This window comes from Eptesicus fuscus, chromosome 1 (genome assembly GCF_027574615.1).
Source record: "Eptesicus fuscus isolate TK198812 chromosome 1, DD_ASM_mEF_20220401, whole genome shotgun sequence".
Lineage (NCBI taxonomy): Eukaryota > Metazoa > Chordata > Mammalia > Chiroptera > Vespertilionidae > Eptesicus > Eptesicus fuscus.
Window position 1 is genome coordinate 80,095,570 of NC_072473.1, and position 19,160 is coordinate 80,114,729.

The 19,160-nt window shown below is 43.7% G+C and overlaps 1 protein-coding gene across 5 annotated transcripts in view; it reads left to right on the forward strand.

Moving 5' to 3' along the window:
• TMEM164 (transmembrane protein 164) overlaps positions 1-19,160 on the forward strand; it is a 255,268-nt gene that overhangs the window by 204,580 nt on the left and 31,528 nt on the right. For all 5 annotated transcript variants that reach the window (XM_054723528.1, XM_008159411.3, XM_054723602.1 and 2 more), the window contains one exon: positions 4,004-4,082. In XM_054723528.1, the coding sequence (XP_054579503.1) occupies positions 4,004-4,082 (79 nt within the window). The remainder of the gene's footprint in view (positions 1-4,003; positions 4,083-19,160) is intronic.

Sequence of the window (19,160 nt, forward strand, 5' to 3'; positions counted from 1 at the left end):
ACCTCTTGCTTGTGATGTCCATTGTCAAACCCCATGATTTCTTCCCAGCTATTCAGGCATGGTCTGCAGAGTTGCTTGGGACCTCATCTCTTTTTGTGGGATTTTACATTTCCCTCTGCGAACATAAAATAATAGTTGAGCATCATCTGGATCCATGGGAAATTTTCCTTCTGCGTGGGTTTATATTTTCAAGAAACAGAGCCAATGTCTGTCCAGGGTCCACAGTTGTCCCAAATCCCACTCTGGGAGCTCTGCCATCTGCTATCTGCAATCTTTTGGTTTCAGCTCTTGGCACAAGGCAGGCGTGGGCTCCCTAGCCTGGAGAGCCCATAAATGCCTCCTCTCATTAGTACAGAGCCTTGCTTCTGTGCCTGTTCTGTAGGGAACAAGGAGGCAGCTGACCTTCCCCTGGGTGTCCTTGTTTCTCTGGGCTTCCCCTTGGGGGGGGGGTGTGTGTGTGTGCGCACATGCACACACACACACACACACACACACACACACACACACACACACTGTGGGCTGCGTAAGCCTGGAGGCTTGGCCTCTTGCCAGCTGCTGGAATTGAGTTAGTCACTCGGCCATTTCCATTCTCCACTCACAGCCAGGGTATACAGCATGGTGTCCATGCCAACTTGAAACTGTGCTCTGCCTTGGTAATCCAGAACTCCCATTTAGAGAAAGAGATGGGAAACAGGAGTGAATGAGTGGCCGTGTTGGATGGAGGAAGGTTGGAGACTTTTTTTGGCAGTGTATGACAAAAAATATTGGCCCAATTGGTTGGTCTTCACCCAAAAGTAGGACTAACTCTGGACTGACCCCAAATATCCAGTGGGAAAACTTGTTCTTCTTGGATCTAGACCACATTGGATCTAGCAGTCATTTTTTTTTTCATTTGGAAATTAGGAATAATAAATTCTATTCCATATGTTCTCCATGTCAATTGATAAAAAAGCTTTTAAATAGTTTACCAACTACTCACCAGTAACAGGAAGTGAAATAACATTGTTTTTCTTCCAGTATATTCTGAAGAATACTGAGTGTTATTTGTAAAAAGTCACTGGCTAACTAAGTTTGGGAAACACTGTATAAACAATTGTAATTATAGAGACCACCCAGGTCCTTCATATACCACTAATATACATGATGAATCTTCAAAAGAATATATTGTATGTAATTATTTCTTACCCTTTTAACCAACTTTTGTTATCTTTTTTACTTTTAATTACATTTGACATACAATATTATATTAGTTTCAGGTGTTCAACCCAGTGATTAGACATTACATAATTTACTAAGTGATCATCCCAATAAATCTTATACCCACACATAGTTATTAGAATATTATTGACTATATTCCCTATGTTGTACATTACATCCCCACAACTATTCTGTAACAGCCAATTTATACTTCTTAATCCCTTCAACTTTTTCACTCATCCCCTAACCCCTCTCCCATGTGGCAACTATCAAAATGTTATCTGTATCTATGAGTCTGTTTCTGTTCTGCTTGTTTATTTTGTTTTTTAGATTCAGTTGTTGATAGATATGTATTTATTGCCATTTTATTGTTCATATTTTTTACCTTTTTCCCCTCTTCTTAAAGAAGACCCTTTAACATTTCTTGTAATACTGGTTTGATGATGATGAACTCCTTTAGCTTTTTCTTGTCTTGGAAGCTCTTTATCTGTTCTCCATTCTAAATGATAGCTTCACTGGGTAGAGTAATCTTGGTTGTAGGTCCTTGCTTTTTATTAGTTTGAATATTTGTTGCCAATCCCTTCTGGCCTGCAAAGTTTCTGCTGAGAAATCAGTTGACAGTCTTATGGGTGCTCTTTGGAGGTAACTAACTGCTTTTCTCTTGATGCTTTTAAGATTATTTGTCTTTAATATTTTGCATTTTAATTATGATGTATCTTGATGTGGGCCTCTTTGGGTTCATCTTGTTTGGGACTTTATGTGCTTCCTAGACTTGAATGTCTATTTACTTCACCAAGTTAGAGAAGTTTTCTGTCATCATTTTTTTCAAATAGGCTTTCAATTCCTTGCTCTCTCTCTTCTCCTTTCAGCACCCCCATGTTGTGAATGTTGGTATGCTTGACGTTGTCCTAGAGGCTCCTTACACTATCCTCATTTTTTAAAATATATGTTCTTTTTCTGTTCTGATTGTATATTTTATGGTTTTTTTATCTTCCAAATCACTCACTTTATCCTCTGTTTTATCTACTCTACTGTTTATTCCCTATAATGTATTCTTCATTATAGTTATTATAGCCTTCATTTATGACTGGTTCTTTTTTGTGGCTTCTATTTCCTTTTTCATGCTATTGAAGTTCTCACTAAGTTTCTTGAGCATCCTTATAAGCATTGTTTTGAACTCTACATCTGGTCATTAGCTTGCCTTAGTTCTTTAAAAAAAAAATATTTTATTCATTTTTACAGAGAGGAAGGGAGAGGGATAGAGAGTTAGAAACATCGATGAGAGACGAACATCAATCAGCTGCCTCCTGCACACCCCCTACTGGGGATGTGCCCGCAACCAAGGTACATGCCCTTGACCAGAATCGAACCTGGGACCCTTCAGTCCACAGGCCGATGCCTTAGTTCTTTTTCTGGAGGTTTCTCATGTTCTTTCATTTGCACCTGTTTATGTTTCTCTATATTTTGGCTGATTCCCAGTTTTAGTTTCTATGTATTATGTAGAGCTGCTATGTCTCCTGGAATTGGTAGAGTGGCCTTGTGTAGTAGGTGTCCTGTAGAGCCCAGTGGCACAGCTTCCCCATTCACTTGAGTTGGGCACTCCAGGTGTGCCCCTGAGTGAGTTGTGTGCACAATCATGTTGTAGTTGAGCCTTGATTGCTATTGGCACATCACTAGGAGGGATTGAGCCCCATGCTGACCAGCCATGACTATATCAAAGGAGCTGCTATGCAGGATTCAACCCTAACAGGACTTGCTTCAGTGGTTCTCTGGTGCTCACTGAGTCCGGCCCTTGAGTGTGTCACTCGTGTAGGTGGTGGGGTTTTAATCCAGTTTGGTGTGAATCTGTCCATTGGGTGTACTTGCTCTGGGGACTTTTGGGAGGTGCAAGGTCAGCCACTGCCTGTGTGCAGCTTGGAGCCACCCAGTACAAACTACAGAGTGATCTGCAGATTGTTGCTACTTGTGCTTGGCTTGGAAGTGCTAAGAAGAGACCAAGCTGTGAACCAATGCCAGGCTTCCACTAGTGCTAGGCCTGGGTTCACTTGGCAAGAGGTATAGAGTATGCAGAGGCTATATGCATCTTGTTAGAGAGATTTTAAGAAAGTCTGAAGTATGAGGCAAGACAGGCTGTTCATATTGAAAAACCCACTGGAAACAACTCAGGTGGGCTCAAAAGTTGGGGGGAGCAGAGCCTCAGGGAATCACCAAGATGGGGCAAACAATGTGTGCCAGATTGATGGATACTCAGATATGGCACCTGCCTTTCAGCTCTATGGGGGTGAGTCTCAGAAAAGGAGCAATGGCCTCTGCCAGCACTTCTGTCTGAAAGAAAGCTGCCCACCCACCATCTCTCTCCCTGATGCCAGACAATTCAATTCCTCCCCATATGTCCCTGATTCTGTTCAAGCTGCTGCCCCAGTACTGGAGCTCAAATGGAGTGAGTCCAAGTAAGTCTGTGTTTGGTCCCTTTAAGGAGAACTTCCTGTGACTCTAGAGCCCTCCGTCTCACTCAGCCACAATCCCCACTGGTTTTTACAGACAGAAGTTATGGGGTAACCAACTTTCTTAGTCGAACATTTTTCAAGTACCATCTCTGCAAAATACACATTGGAAGATGCCAGCCTAGGTCATAGGTATATTCATTTCAAGTTTTTTTTTTCGGTCTGATTGTGAAGGGAGGTGAACTGGTGAAATGCATGAGGTTGTTAAAATGTGGCTTGTAAAAAGCAAGAGTGTTCAAGTTCAGAATCTATGGAAATGTGTGCTTTCTGTTCTGAAACACTTCTCCCTCCTGTCCTTACAGCTCCCCTTTGAATTGGAGGTATATTACATTCAGCATGTTATGCTCTACGTGGTGCCCATCTACCTGCTTTGGAAAGGAGGTAAGGCTAGCAAAAACCACACCCCTGTGCCACCCCAACACCTAGATGCTCCCTTCTGTTTTGAGGAGTCATACCCTCTTGGATGACTACCAGGATCTTAAGCTCCTGCCTGGCTGGATTTATGCAGCATGCTTTATGCCAGGCAGTAGGAAATGGGCATGGATGGGGCCTGCAAAGAGTCTGGGGGCTTTTCAGAACCATCTTTTGTGGATGAGCTTGGTGCTGCTGACTGCCTGTGCCAGGGCCTGGGCCTTGGGTTCTTTGTTTGTGGTTGTTTGGGTTTGAATGAAACTTCCCACACTCTGTCACTTGCTTGTGTTTGTGCCTTCCCCTTGTCTTAGTGTGCAGTACAAGGTGGAAGGAGAGAAGGAAGCACTCAGTTCTCTTAGGAGACAGACCTTGTGCTCTTGCTCATTATATCCATCTTCTCAGAACCAAAGAAATACTGAAAGAGGGGAGAAGTCCAGGGACTGTGGTGTTATGGAATTGATGGAAGATACAGGTGAAAGCAGTGACCTTCATGTAAAATAAATTATTGAAAACCTTCATTTGGTCATGAGGGTGAGACCACCAACCTGGGAGAAGTGGCCTAGAATGGAAAATTATTTGTGACCATGGAATGTCCCTTAAATTATCCCTTCTCTCTATTGTATAGTAGACAAAAGGGAAGGGTAGTTCCTATCCTTTTTAGGCTAAGTATGAGAGCAGCTCCTTCTGTGTTCTTACCATCCTATAGTGCCTATACCTGGAAGACACCCTCTTCTACTCTTAGCCACCAGCCTCTTTATCTGGATTTTTGGGAGTTTTCTCAGAGATCAACCCTCCCTACCTTACCTTACCCCAGGCAGCAAGGGTTTCATTTATATTGTATTAAATATGACACAGGTCCATATGGGCCCCTGAGCCCAGTGGAAGGTGGTTTGAAAGTGTGCTTCCTCTAACTCAGGAATCCTCTAACTTAAGAACTTCTGGTATGAGACAGCCCCAGAACCAGTCAATCTAGGGACATGTTGGAGGATGCACATTATTACTGTATATGTCAGCTACTACCAGTCCAGAGATTTGCCCCTGTCCCTGGTTTCTATCAATTGTGATTCTTAGGAGTTATTTAAATACTAGTGGCCCTGTGCACGGATTAGTGCACATTGAAAGGAAATTAATTAGAAGAAATATTTTAATATAGCTATTTGCCCTTTCTCTATAATAGAAGTGTCAACCAAATTCACGATTGACAATGACAGATCAAAACACACGTGTGAGATTGGCTCCAGTGAGAGCTTTATCTGTATCGTGCATGAGCGAGTCAACATAGCCTTTTATATAGAGAGAGTAAATTTGCTTAATTATACCTGCTTTCTGATTTAGCTAAACTTTTTCCAGCCCAATGAAGCACCCCCAACTTCTCTTTCAGGTAATTGTCAGCAACACAGCAGTAAATATCAACACGGAGCAGATTATTATTGCAGGGAGAACAAAGGGTAAAATATTTAACTGCAGCAGTGTTTGACTATATTCTGCGCAGTGAGAAAACCTGAAGTCATTTTCAAGGTCCACCATTTCTTACTTCTTTTCAGTCAGGTCAAGTTTCTAAGCTTTCTAAATCTCCATTTTCCAGCTAATGAAAAGAAAATAGGATTCCACCGAGTCTCCTATATACCTACTCCAGGACTTCTGTGAGGATCAAATGAGATGAGGCATGGGAAAACACTTCACAGACATTTGGTTAAAGTGTAAATGTTTCCACCTAGCTATAAAGCAAGTCATGTTCCTGGGCTAAAGAAACTTCAAGAAGGCTAGTTGCTAGGGAGAGGAAACCAGGCATTGCTACATGATGTCATTACCCAGCTCCCACAGCGACCATTTCTGGGTTGGCCATGGGGTCTCGGCAGCGTTGGCTGCAATTTGGTGGGCTTTCGCTACCCAGTGGTGGCGGGGCCAACACTTGGGGGAAGCCGAGTGTTGCTTTGTCAGCGCTGGGTCCACTGTGCTGTTTCTCTGTAAATGGCCAGTGCACGTCATGACAGCTCCTGCATTGAGTGTCTGCCCCCTGGTGGTCAGTGCACATTATAGCGACCAGTCAGATGGGCGGAGGGACACTTAGCATATTAGTCTTTTATATAGAGAGGATAGATTCTTGAAGACTGTTTTTATCCTGAACAGCCACTTGGGGTCTCACACTGTCAAAGAGATCTGGACCTTTTTTTTCTCCACAGATCTTAACTTTCAGTTTGCTTTAAACACAGTATTTTCCCTTCTAAGCTTTAAGGGAAATCTGAAGTTCCAATAACAAGGAAGCCTGTGCCATTTCTCTTGTCTGTCCGCTGTGGCACAGGAAATAGCTTCCTAATAATACTTAAGTCTCAGGGATAGACACATTATGAAGGGCACCAGGCAGGTAGCTGTCCCAGGGCTCCAGAGCCCCACCACTTGTTGCTAGTTTCTGAGGTTTGCAATGTAAGTTCTGAGGGGTTCACATGGCTGTTTAGTTAACCAATTTGTGCTCTGAGGTGCCTGTAAAAATCTGTCAGGTACCGGAGCTAGACTGGTCTGACATGAAAAATACCAACAAGCCATTCCCCACACTCCCCACCGACCCAACAAACAATAAAAAATCTGGGAAGCTGCACCTTCTAGAAGTGGGTGATTCCACTGTGGCCTTCTTTTTTGTTGTTGTTAATCTTCACCCAAGGATACTTTTCCCATTGAATTTTAGAGAGAGAAGGAGAGAGGAGGGAGGGGAGAGAGAAGGAAAGAGAGAGACTGAGATCCTTTGGTATGTGGGCCAATGCTCTAACCCCTAGAAGCACAGTCCTGGGCCCACTGTGGCCTTCTATTGTGTCTATTATTGCACCATTTAGGGGGATTGAGCTGAGGAAGTCGGGATTCCAAGTCTTAATTCCAATTTATTTCCTAATTTTTCTGATTTTTTCCCCTTCTCCTCTGGTGTCTGACCCTGAGAAGAGGCTATAATAATGATAACAGCAATAATAACTACAGTAAATATCAATGGCTTCTTTTTATTGAGTGTTTACTATGTGTGACATACCGTGCTAGGCATGTTTTATCTATTTTCTCATCACAACTAACCTGGTGAAAAAAATCTTCCTTCTACATAGAAGAAAATCAAGACTCAGAAATATTAGGTACCTTGCCCACAGCTCAGATTCAGAGTCAGCCTAGATTCCCTCCCAAACCAGTACTCTTTTTCACATAATATGTTTACCTAAAAGACCAGATGTCTGTCTCTTAACCACATCATGCTGGGAGTCTCCCCTCCTCATCTATAGGAGAAGAAAGACAATTGTAACACAACATTATAAGAATGACAGAGGGTACCATGGGAGCATGATATGATTGCTGAAGCCTGGTTCACTTTCCCTTCACTATTTCTGGGCTCCTGCTTGGGCTCAAGCTTCCTTTATGGCTCTTTGCTGCCCTCTGCTGTTCACCTGGGGGAAATTATGGCATTTAGAGAATAATCTAGATTTCCTCTGGCTGGTTTGACCTTCAGCAGAGCCTTGTTTTTAGGGCTTGCAGAGGGAAAGTAGATCTGCCATGAGCAATGGGAAGATAATTCCTTATAAAGCAAAAAAAAAAAAAAAAAAAAGTTGAGGTTTTGGGGCTTCTTTTCTCTAGAAGTCTCTTGTAATTTTCTAGAAATAACTGGCTCGGGGGGTTTTATGCAAGGCAAGATGGCCCTCCTATAGATATATACCTCTTGTTTCCAGGAACTCTGTTTTTCTAAAAGGCACACTCCTGCTTCTTCCTGTGGTTTGGAGGTGGCTGAGTGGTGCTTATCAGGAACCCCATTCTTCCTTGTTCCTTCAGTCCTTCTGCACCACCATCTTTGTCCACACTGCTCTTTTCTTCCTCCAGCCTGGCTCTTGATTTCTGTTTCTTGATCTCCCAACTCTTTGCCTTTGGCTCTCTGTAACTATATTTTTTTGTATAACCCCTCTAGCCCCAACACCAGCTCTTCACAGAACAAAGTCCTATCTCTTGCCTGAAGCTCCCTCTACTGGAGACTGCGCCTGCTTCCTACCGTCTCTTTCATTATTTCATCTCTGCTTATGTGAAAATGCTTCTACTTTTCCATTCTCTTGACCTTTATTCATCATTACAACAACCTAACCTCTTGGTCACTAGCCCCACATTCCTAGATGTCTTTGGCTCATGGGCTCTCAAATTTTCCATTACAATGCTAGTCAGCATCCTGAGAGATTTCCAGTGAGGACTGCTCATTCCACCCCCATCTTCTTAATTGAGAGGTTTGGACTTCTTAATTGAGTGACTTCTGTATCCCCTTCTCTTCAGCCATCTGGGACTTGCTTTCTCCTTCCTCTAAAACTCCTCTGTCTGATATTTTAAGCCTCTATATTCCTTTCTTTGACCTAAATCTCTACTCCTTTCAGCCTCCTCCTTTTCCCAGCCAGCTTATACCACTATGTCCAATTACTGGAACTTTCCTTTCACCAGCTCCTGAAAATGCCTCTCACTTGCCCCTTCCACTGGGACCAGTGTCCAATTCCAATGCCTAGTGTTGGCCTACTAGAGAAAATCTCTGAAGTGAATTATATTTGGGCCACTAAAATTTCATGGTTTCTATTATAATTTTGCTCTCAACACCTCGTGAGGTGATTTCTGGTGGTACAAAAATAAACTTAAAAAAATAGTTAATATATGTAACATATATAACAATAGATACCCAGTGCAGTGAATCCAGTATTTCATGGATACTATAAAGTTTCTCTTATAAACAAATATATTTTAGGGGAAAAATAGATTTAAGGATCTATATTTTATACATAATAACAATACAAGTGTTACATGGATAAGACTCTTCTCTCAGGGCTTTCAAAATCTCTCCCTCTCTTGGCTTACCTACCTCACTGACCAGGTCTTCTTGTCTTCTTCAGTTATTTTTCCTCTATTTTCTGAGATGTTGATTTCCCCAGAGTTCTGTTCTGAGCTCACCTTTCTCTTGCTATTCCTGGCATGGTCTCATGTGCTTACACAATTTAATCAGCAGCCTGTACAGTGATGACCATCACATTCCTATCTACAGCCCAGACTTAGGAGATTCAGTTTTTTTTTTTAAGAAATTTGCTACTTATATTTATATATAATGTGCCTATTTTAAGATTAAGCTTCTCATAGGCAGGATGAAGATTTATTTTTTTAAAATATATTTTATTGATTTTTTTTTACAGAGAGGAAGGGAGAGGGAAAGAGAGTTAGAAACATCAATGAGAGAGAAACATCAATCAGCTGCCTCCTGCACACTCCCCACTGGGGAAGTGCCCACAACGAAGGTACATGCCCTTGACCAGAATCGAACCTGAGACCCTTGAGTCCACAGGCCAATGCTCTATCCACTGAGCCAAACCGGCTAGGGCAGGAGATTCGGTTTCATATTGTTACTCAACTTCTCCACCTGAGTATCACAAGCACACCTCAAACTCAACCTGTCCATGCTGCACTCATTATCTTCCTCACCGGCCCTGCTGTTCTTGGTTGTTTTGAGAGATGGTACCACTCAGTCATCCCAACGAAAACCTGGTAATCATCCCTACCCCTGTATCTGATTCATCCATTCATTTAACACATGTGTCTTAGTCTGTTCAGGCTGCTATAACAACATACTACCAACTGGGTAGCTTATAAAAAACTTAAGTTTATTTCTCATAGTTCTGGAATCTTGGAAGTTCAAGTCAAGATGCCAGCATGGTCACCTTCTGGTGAGGACCATCTTCCTGGTTCATAGCCAGCACCTTCTGACTGTGTTCTCATATGGTAGGAGGGGTGAGGGAGCTCTCTGGAGCCTCTTTTCTAAGGCACTGATCCTATCAGGCGGGCTCCACCTTCATGACCTAAATATCTCCCAAAGGCCCCATCTCCTAATAGCATCATATTTGGGGGTTAGGATTACACCATATGAATTTTGGAGGACACAGGCATTCAAAGAATAGCAACATATTTATATGTGCCTTACTTATGCTAGGCTCTGTACTGACCCCTGGGGTGCCTGGATGAGTGAATACCAGAATTTTTATTGCAGTGGGAAGAGACAGATGTGAATCAAATAATCACAGAAATAAATGTATACAGGGTGGGGCAAAGGTAGGTCTGCAGTTGTGAGCACACAAAACAGTTTATTCTTGTATTATTATTTATTACTAGAGGCCCGGTGAACGAAATTCGTGCATGGAGGGGGGTTGTCCCTCAGCCCAGCTTGTACCCTCTCCAATATGGGACCCCTCAAGGGATGTCCAACTGGTGGGATTGGGCCTAAATGGGCAGTCGGACATCCTCTCACAATCCAGAACTGCTGGCTCCCAACTGCTTGCCTACCTGCCTTCCTGATTGCCCCTAACCGCTTCTGCCTGCCAGCGTGATCACCCCCTAACCACTCTGCTGCCAGCCTGTTTGCCCCCAACTTCCCTCCTCTGCTTGCCTGGTCACCCCTAACTGCCCTCTCCTGCAGGGTTGATCACCTCCAACTACCCTCCCTTGCAGGCCGGGTGCCTCTCAACTGCCCTCCCTTGCAGGCCAGGTGCCTCCCAACTGCCCTCTCCTGCTGGCCATCTTGTGGTGGCCATCTTGTGTCCACATGGGGGCAGGATCTTTAACCACATGGGGGCAGCTATATTGTGTGTTGGAGTGATGGTCAATCTGCATATTACTCTTTTAATAGATAGGATAGAGGCCTGGTACAGGGGTGGGGGCCAGCCTGTTTGCCCTGAAGGGTGTCCCTGATCAGGTGGGGCTTCCCTTGGGGCATGGGGCAGCCTGAGCGAGGGGCTTGTGGTGGTTTGCAGGCCGGCCATGCCCCCTGGCAACCCAAGCGGAGGCCCTGGTATCTGGAATTTATTTTCCTCTACAATTGAAACTTTGTAGCCTGGAGCGGAGCCAAGCCTGGGGCTCCCTCTGAGGCCGGCAGCCATTTCTGTTGGGGTTATAATTGAAACTTTGTTGCCTTAAGCGGGTGGGCCTGGCCAGGGTGTGCAGAAAGCTTTGCTTCCCCTGTTCCCCTGAGAGTTTACAACACAAGCTAACCTGGGTTGGAGGTTTGGGAGAGCGTTCCCTGAGGAAGTAACATTTCAACTGAGAGCTGAAGGATGAGTAGAGAAATTTACAAGGAAGTGTAGGATTACCTATAACAGCACCAAATGGCATGTGTAACAGCAAGGCAGCAGGAGAGGGAGCCTAGGGAGAATGAGTAACACCGGACCTGAGGGGCAGGCAGGGGTCAGATATGGAGGGCTTTTTGGTCACAGGAAGAGGTTTGATCTTTATTCTATGACCTGGGAAAGCCAGTGAAAGTTTTTAAAAAGGGTATTAAATCAGTTTGTGTTTCCTCTTGATTGTTTTCTTACATAACTCATTGATATACAGATGCTCCTCAACTTATGATGGGGTAGAGTCCCTATAAGCCCATCATAAGTTGAAAACATCCTAAGTCAAAAAGCATTTAATATATCTAACCTACCATATGAGCATCATAGCTTACCCTAGCCTGCCTTAAACATGCTCAGAATACTTAACATTGGCCTATAGTTGGGTAAAATTATCTAACAATGAATATGCTGTAGAGTATCAGTGGTTTACCCTTGTGATCACGTGGCTAACTGGGAGCTGCGTGCTCAGTGCCACTGTCCAGTATCATGATGCACATCACTAGCCTGGGAAAAGATCCAAATTTGAAATTCGAAGTATGGTTTCTACTGAACGTGTATTGCTTTCACACTATTATGAAGTAAAAAAAAAAAAATCATTTTAACAACCATTGTATGTCCGAAACCATCTATACTTCAAAATCTGAGATACAAAAAGTCATTCTGTGAAAAATCACCTTCCCACCCATTCCTTCCATTCACATACACCCCCCTACAACTCCACAAGTAAATGCCGTAAATACCATTTTTGCTTTTGCATATCCTCCAAAGTTTGTTTTGAATATATAAGTAAAGTTAAAAGTATTTTATTTTCTTAAAACACATATCTCAAAATACTACTGCTTTGTACTACTGTTTTGTTGCTGTCGTTACTGTTTTGCTTAGTAGTATTTCTTAGCCAGCTTTCCATATAAGCCCATAGGAAGCTTCTTTATTATTTTCCACAGGAGAGTGTGTTCCATTGTATGGATGATAAAACACAGTATAATAAAAATGGCAACACTTTATATTGCACTATGCTATGCCAGATGATATTGTTGCACATTCTTCAGATTTACTAACATATTTAATCCCCACCACAGTCCTTGTAGGTAGATATTACTATTATCTCCCTTTTAAATGAGGAAACTGACACTGAGATACTAAGTGGAAGACCCAGGATTTGGACCACTGGTATGACTCCTTGTGTTAGACATAACACAAGGCTACAACACTATACCATTATTTATTCTGTTCCCTAATGATAGACATTTAGGTTGTTTCAAATATTTTGCTAATATAAATAACATTGCACTGTATGATCTTGTACTGATGCCATTTTGCATGTGTGCAAGTGTATCTATGGGATAAATCATCCTAAGTAGAATTGCTGAATCGAGTGTGTGCGTTTGTAATTTTGATGGATATTTCCAAGTCCATAAAGTTATACCAATTTAAATGTTCAATAGTAATGTATAAGATTGCTTGCTTCCACATAGCCTCACAAGAAGAGTGTATTTCCAATTTTTAAAAATTTTGCCCATCTGATGGGATAAAAATAATGGTATATAAATTCAGTTTTAATTTGAATTACTCTTATTTTGAGTGTCAGTCTTATGTAGTTGTGTATCTGTATATTACCACCAGGTGGCAGTAGTCTCATATTTTCACCTTGTCAAGAGATGAGGATACACAATTAAGACTTTTAAGTTTTAATTTAAATTAATAATAAATAAATAATCAAATTGACAGTGTTTGTTGTAATTAAGATGCTATGGGAATGATGGAGAAGGCAACATCCATGAAGTTCCAGGAATTTTGCCTGGGCGGCTGGGGGGGATAGGGTGATACTATTGGAGAGGGAGCACAGAAGGAAGGAGCATGTTTTAAGGGGGAGATGATTTTACTTGGTTTGAGGTACTTCTAGGCCAGGGGTCCTCAAATTTTTTAAACAGGGGGCCAGTTCACTGTCCCTCAGACCGTTGGAGGGCCGGACTATAGTTTTAAAAAAAACTATGAACCAATTCCTATGCACACTGCACATATCTTATTTATTTTGAAGTAAAAAAAACAAAACGGCAAAAACACCCTCATGTGGCCCGCGGGCCGTAGTTTGAGGACGCCTGTTCTAGGCTATCCAGGATGAGATGTCCAAGAGGTGGTTGGATGGAATATTCAGGAGCTGTTCAGAGGAGTGTGAGACAGAGACTGACTGAGGTATCATTGCTGTAAAGGTGGTGGATATAGTCATGGGAATGGATGAGGTGGTCCAGGATAGCTATGTAGGTGGGGAAAAAACAGAACTTAGAAAAAGGTTGAGGAGCATCAACCTGTAAATAATAGATAGAAGAAGAAGAGTATAAGGAGATTACAGGAATGGTCAGAAGAATAGGAGTGGTTGGTTGTCCTGGAAGCTAAGACAATGGAAATCCTAATCAAAGTAATAGTGCTCAAGAGTGCCACATTGTTTCAGAGAGTTCAGGATGGTAAGCTGTTGGAAAAGTGGGGATGGGAAGGAAGAAGAAATTAAGGGCGTTAAGGAAGGAGGGGTTAAGGGTGTTGCAGAGCCAAGGGACTGATTTCCAGCCCTCCTCTCCCCCCTCTTCCTGTTACCCTCATTCCCTTTCCAATACTCCCCTCTCCTCTCTTCCCAAGGCTGTGCATGTTAAGGTGTAAGATGAAGGCCAGTAGTGAGAGGGAAAATTGAAGGTACTGGGGAGAAAAGGGAGAGGATAAGTTACCAGGTAATGATAACTGCTGAGAATGGAAGGGTGATGGCAAGAAAGGAGCAAGTGCTGCGGGATATGGGAGAAGGAGATAATTCTGGACTGTTTTGGCAATGTTCAATAGAATTATCTGTGATGATGGATATATTCTTTATCTGCTCTGTTCAGTAAGGTAGCCTCTAGCTACATGTCGCTCCTGAGCAGATGAAATGTGGCTTAGTGCAACTAAGGAACAAAGACTGATGAATTTCTAATTTGATTAAAGTTTAATGAAATTAAATTGAAATTGAAATAGCTACTTATCTTTAGTAGCTACTACAATAGACCCTTGAAAAACACACGTTTGAACTGTGCAGACCCACTTATAGGTGGATATTTTTCAATAAATATACAGTCTGTCCACTAAATCTGTGTTTCCACATCCATGGATTCAACCAATCACAGATGGAACAAAGCATTTTCACTCCATGGTTGGGAATTTTTGGGTATGGAGGGCCAACTGTGTGCACTGTTCTACACCATTTTATATAAGGGACTTGGACATCTGAGAATTTTGGTATTCATGCTGCTCCTGAAATCAATGACCTGCAGATACCAAAGAACAACTGGGAGTCTAAAGTTAAAGTCAGATTTTCTACTTCGTGGGGGTCGGTGTTCCTAACCCCCTTGTTGTAACAACAGTATATTGGACAGTGAAGCTCTACAACTTCGGTGACTAGCACTGAGATGGTCCGCCTGAAACAAATTTCCATGCATTTTCCAGCACTGGTCTGTGAAGCTACCCCATTTTTTCTAGGGGCTCAGCAGCCTGAGTGAAGGAACAAAACATCTGGCTTGAGAGATCCATCTGAGATTGGGAGTTTTTAAATAGAGTGAATGGTGTGGAAGATCCAGAAAGAAGGGGATGTTCAGGGTTTGGAGCAGAGTTTGGTGAGTCTGCCACCCAGTTTCCTCCTTTAGAGTTTCCACTCAGGGGCAGGTCACCCAGAAACAATAAAGGAATGGGAAATAGAACATCATTTTATTCTTAGCTGAGCAGGCACCCAGTACCTCCAGTGCAGATAGGGCTCCTCTGGTAGATAAAGCTAGAGCTTATACCTTTAGTATTGACACCTAAATGAACTTCTTGCTCTGTACATACCCTGAGAATCTAAGGTAGCCAGATCTGTAGAGCAGTCCTGAACTTATTTCCCACCCACTCGAAGGAGCTGAGAAGTTAGAGTAGAGAGGAAGGTGCACAGGCCTAGCTGCCCAGAGTTAGATTCTTCTGAGATATTTATGATGAACCTAGATTACCTTGTTTCAAATCCTGATTCTGTCACTTACTAGCTATGTGACCTTGGGTAATTTCCTTAAGTTCTCTGTGCTTTAATTTCCTCATCTCTAAAATAAGAACGACAGTACTTCCTCAAAGGGTTATAATGAGCATTAAATGTATTCATGTATGTAAAGCACTTGAAATAATGTCTGTTACTTAGTTCACACTATATAAATTTGCTGTTAGTGTGGTGTCTGCTTGCTAATGTACCATGACTGTGCCTACTATGTAATAAAATGTGGTCTGAGCAGTTTCTTAGGTTTTCACCTTCAGCAGGCCACCTCTTAGGGGATAAACTAGTGAAAGGGGAGGTAGAAATATGGGGCAGGAGGAATGAAGGGTGCCCTCTGCTCACCAGGGAGTTGAGGGTGCTAGTGTGAGAGTTCAAGTGATTGGTCATAGGGTCCAAGCTGGTGTGGAAAGAGGTGAGGCTAGGAGACAGTTGCAGACCAAGGAGGAAATCCATGGGGGGAGGTCAGAGGCATCAAAGGGCCAGAGGTCATAAAGAAGTCCATGGACATGTGCATCATAGGAATGAGGATATGAAAGCTGAAACTCTGGGAGGTTGTTTCTGACCACAGTCAGATAATCCCAACTGAGGCAGGGTGGTTGTGAGGGTTGACTGAAACTGGTTGTAGGTAGACAGGTGGAGTGGAGGTTGCAGATATGTAGAGATTAGGAGGTTCAAGAAGCCATGAGGTGAGGGTGTTGGAAGTTGTGCCTGCATTGATGTTGAAATCACCCAGAATGCTGGCAGGAAAAGGCCTAAGGTAGACTGATCTGAGATGAATCTGATAGTGACCTGAAGGACAGTGAGTGGCAGTGATGAGGAAGAGAAGCTGAAGCTTGAAAGAAGGAGTAAAGAGAAGATTAAACATCTAAAAGCAATAATGGGGAGCTAGAGGAATCTTCAGTTCCCCTAACCACTGCCACTGCACCCAGCCCCCCGCCTCCCTCCACAAAAAAAAAAAAAAAAAAAAAAAAAAAAAGCTTTCTGTGAGAATAGGAGGATGAGAAAGAAAAATCTCTGCTCTGAGCAGCCAGAGGGAGAAGAAGTGTCTTCAGGGGAGGGCCAGGTTACCGTAGGGTGAGGAGGTGAAAAGGGCCTTGCTGTGTAGACATGAAAGGTATAGAAGGATTTGTTGATGGTGCCACCAGGTTTGGCGGGAAGTCAACTGAGTATAGGAGAGTGCCTGAACAGCTTCAGCACCTGCAGGACTGGTAACACAATCCACCCTGCACCCCCACCCTGAACTCCCTTTTCTTCATCCCTGTGGGGTTTTGTTTGTTCATTGCTTATGGTTCTTTTTATTTCAGCAGGGGTTCTTAACCTGGAATCCACAAATAGAATTAAGGGCACATTAACTTGGATAGGAAAAAAAAATCACATCTTTCTTTTCACTAACCTCTAGCAGAAGTATAGCCCATGAATGTAGGCAACTAGCACACCTGTGCCTTTGTTGTCAGTAGCAATCACAGATGGCTTCCTATCATATTACAGTGCTTGCAGACAGATCAGAATACTGTTTAGTTCATCACTGCTTTGAAATTATGCTAGTAATTAGACTTGTGGCTATATCTTATTATTGAACGCATTAATAAACACAGGAGGACTATATTTCAAATCTGTTTACATATTTTGATAACCTTTAATATCATTGGCTTACTTTATAACCCTTTTATTTTATACATTTAAAACATTGTTCTGAGAAGGGATTTGTCCATGTCCCCACTCTGCCAGAGGAGTCCCTGTCTGGCAGCAGGAAGGTTAAGAAGCCCTGTCTCCACGCTGCCTGGAAAGCCTTTTCTATTTCACTAGAGGGAGTTCCTGTTTCAGATTTGAGGGGCAGTAGCCCCTCAGGCTTGACACTGGGTAAGAAGGTTGTTTTGAATTACAGACAAATCTCATAGTCTTTAGGGACATTTCTGAAAACTGGGGTGTAAGAACTCCAAAGTTGTTTAATCCCTCTTCTCTCTTGAGTGGGCTTTAAGTTGTTTCCTGGAGTATGAGGGTTAGGATAGAGTCTCTGTGCTAGCTTCTAGAACAGTTAAAGCCAGAGCACTTTGGCTAATGATGGCTTGAAAATTGGTCCCAAAGTCATATTAACCTTAGTTCCATGTTGTGCTACTTATTCTCCCCTCCCCATTAGCCCAATGCCCCTCCTCCCTAGCTAGTGTGAGGCTGCTGGGAAAGTTTTCCTCTTTCACTGGCTTTGCACTTTCACTTTGCTGGTCAGGCGAGGGGCAGGGGAAAGGATAAAGGACTCAAGTAGATTCTGAAGGCTCTTGAGGGGTTAGTGGGTAAGAGGAGAGCTGGGTAATTTGAAAAATTGGCCAAAGCCTGAGCCTTATGCAAGAGGGTAGATAGGTGAGTTTCTGAAATCCTCCCTCCTGAGAAGGAAGTAACTGGGGCTCAGGAGCACTTTGTGGGAGCAGAGGAGTATTTCCCCACCATAATTTTATCAGCTTCCAGGAGAGACTCCTCCTTACATCTGACCAGATTGTGGCCCCTCTACTGTTCCTAGTCCTCTTGGTACCTCTTCCAACTCCACAGTTTACCCCAAAGTCAGTGTTTCTCCTGGGTGGTCGGAGGACCTACCAGTTGCTTGTTATTAATATGAAAATTCCAGCCCAGCTTGTGTGGTTCAGTAGTTAAGTGTCAACCCATGAACCAGGAGGTGATGGTTCGATTTCTGGTCAAGGCACATGCCCAGGTTGCAGGCTCAATCCCCAGTAGGGGACATTCAGGAGGCAGCTGATCAATGATTCTCTCTCATGATTGATGTTTCTATCCCTCTCTCTCTCTCCTTCCTCTCTCTGAAATTCTGAAATCAATAAAAACATCCTATATAATAAAAGGCTAATATGCAAATAGACCGAACTGCAAAAAACAAACAAACAACTGGTCGCTATAATGTGTGCTTACCACCAGGGGGCACACGCGGAACAGGTGGGCATGGGCAGCAGGAGGCAAAGCGCAGAACATGGAGGGCGTCAGCCACAGCAGGATGGTGAAACAGGTGAGTGGGGGTGCTAGACCAAGGCAGGCGCCGGTTGCTGTCATCAGGGCGAGCCTCTGGTGGTTACTGAAAATTCTTTGCTCCTGTGCACTGCAGTCCTGCCTGGTGCTTGCACCTGCTGCTGGTGCTGGCCCCACTTTCACCCGCTGCCGGTGCCAGAGCCACCATTCGCACCTGCTGGCGGTGCCCAGCACCGGCCCCGATCACTCAGCACCATCAGCAGGTGCGAGCAGTGGCTGCCGCCCAGATTGCTCCTCAGGGCTTCTCCACCTCCCCCTGCATCTGAGGGGTGATTGGGGCCAGCAGCCGCTTCTCGCATCTGCTGCCAGCGACAGCCCCGCTCGCACCCACTGCCAGGGCTTGGCACTGGCCCCAATCGCTCTGCACCATCAGCAGGTGTGAGCAGGGCCGGCGCCATCAGTGCAAGGGAGCAGCAGCAGCGGGAGTGTGCTGCTGGCAGACAGGGGACTGGGAGCCGCGGCACGAGGGGCCAGGTGGGGGCATGGAGGATGGGCCGAGACCCACCCCTTTGCCTACCACAGCCTCATGGCCCACAGTTCCTTTAAAGGTACACAAATTCGTGCACTGGGCCCCTGGTATTTTTTAAAAGGGAAAGCATCTATGGAAAGAAATATGTTCTTTAAAAATAAAAATGAAAATTCCAGGGCCCACTCACATCTGGATTCAAGTCTCTGGGGCAGAACCCAGGAATATGCATTTTCCACACATTCTCTAAGACAGGGGTTCTCAAAGTGTGATACCTGGACCATCAGCAGCCGCCGCAGCAGCAGCCCAATTAAGCCTGTTAGAAATACAAATTCTCAGATTCCTAATTCTAGGCCCCTCCCCAGACCTACTGA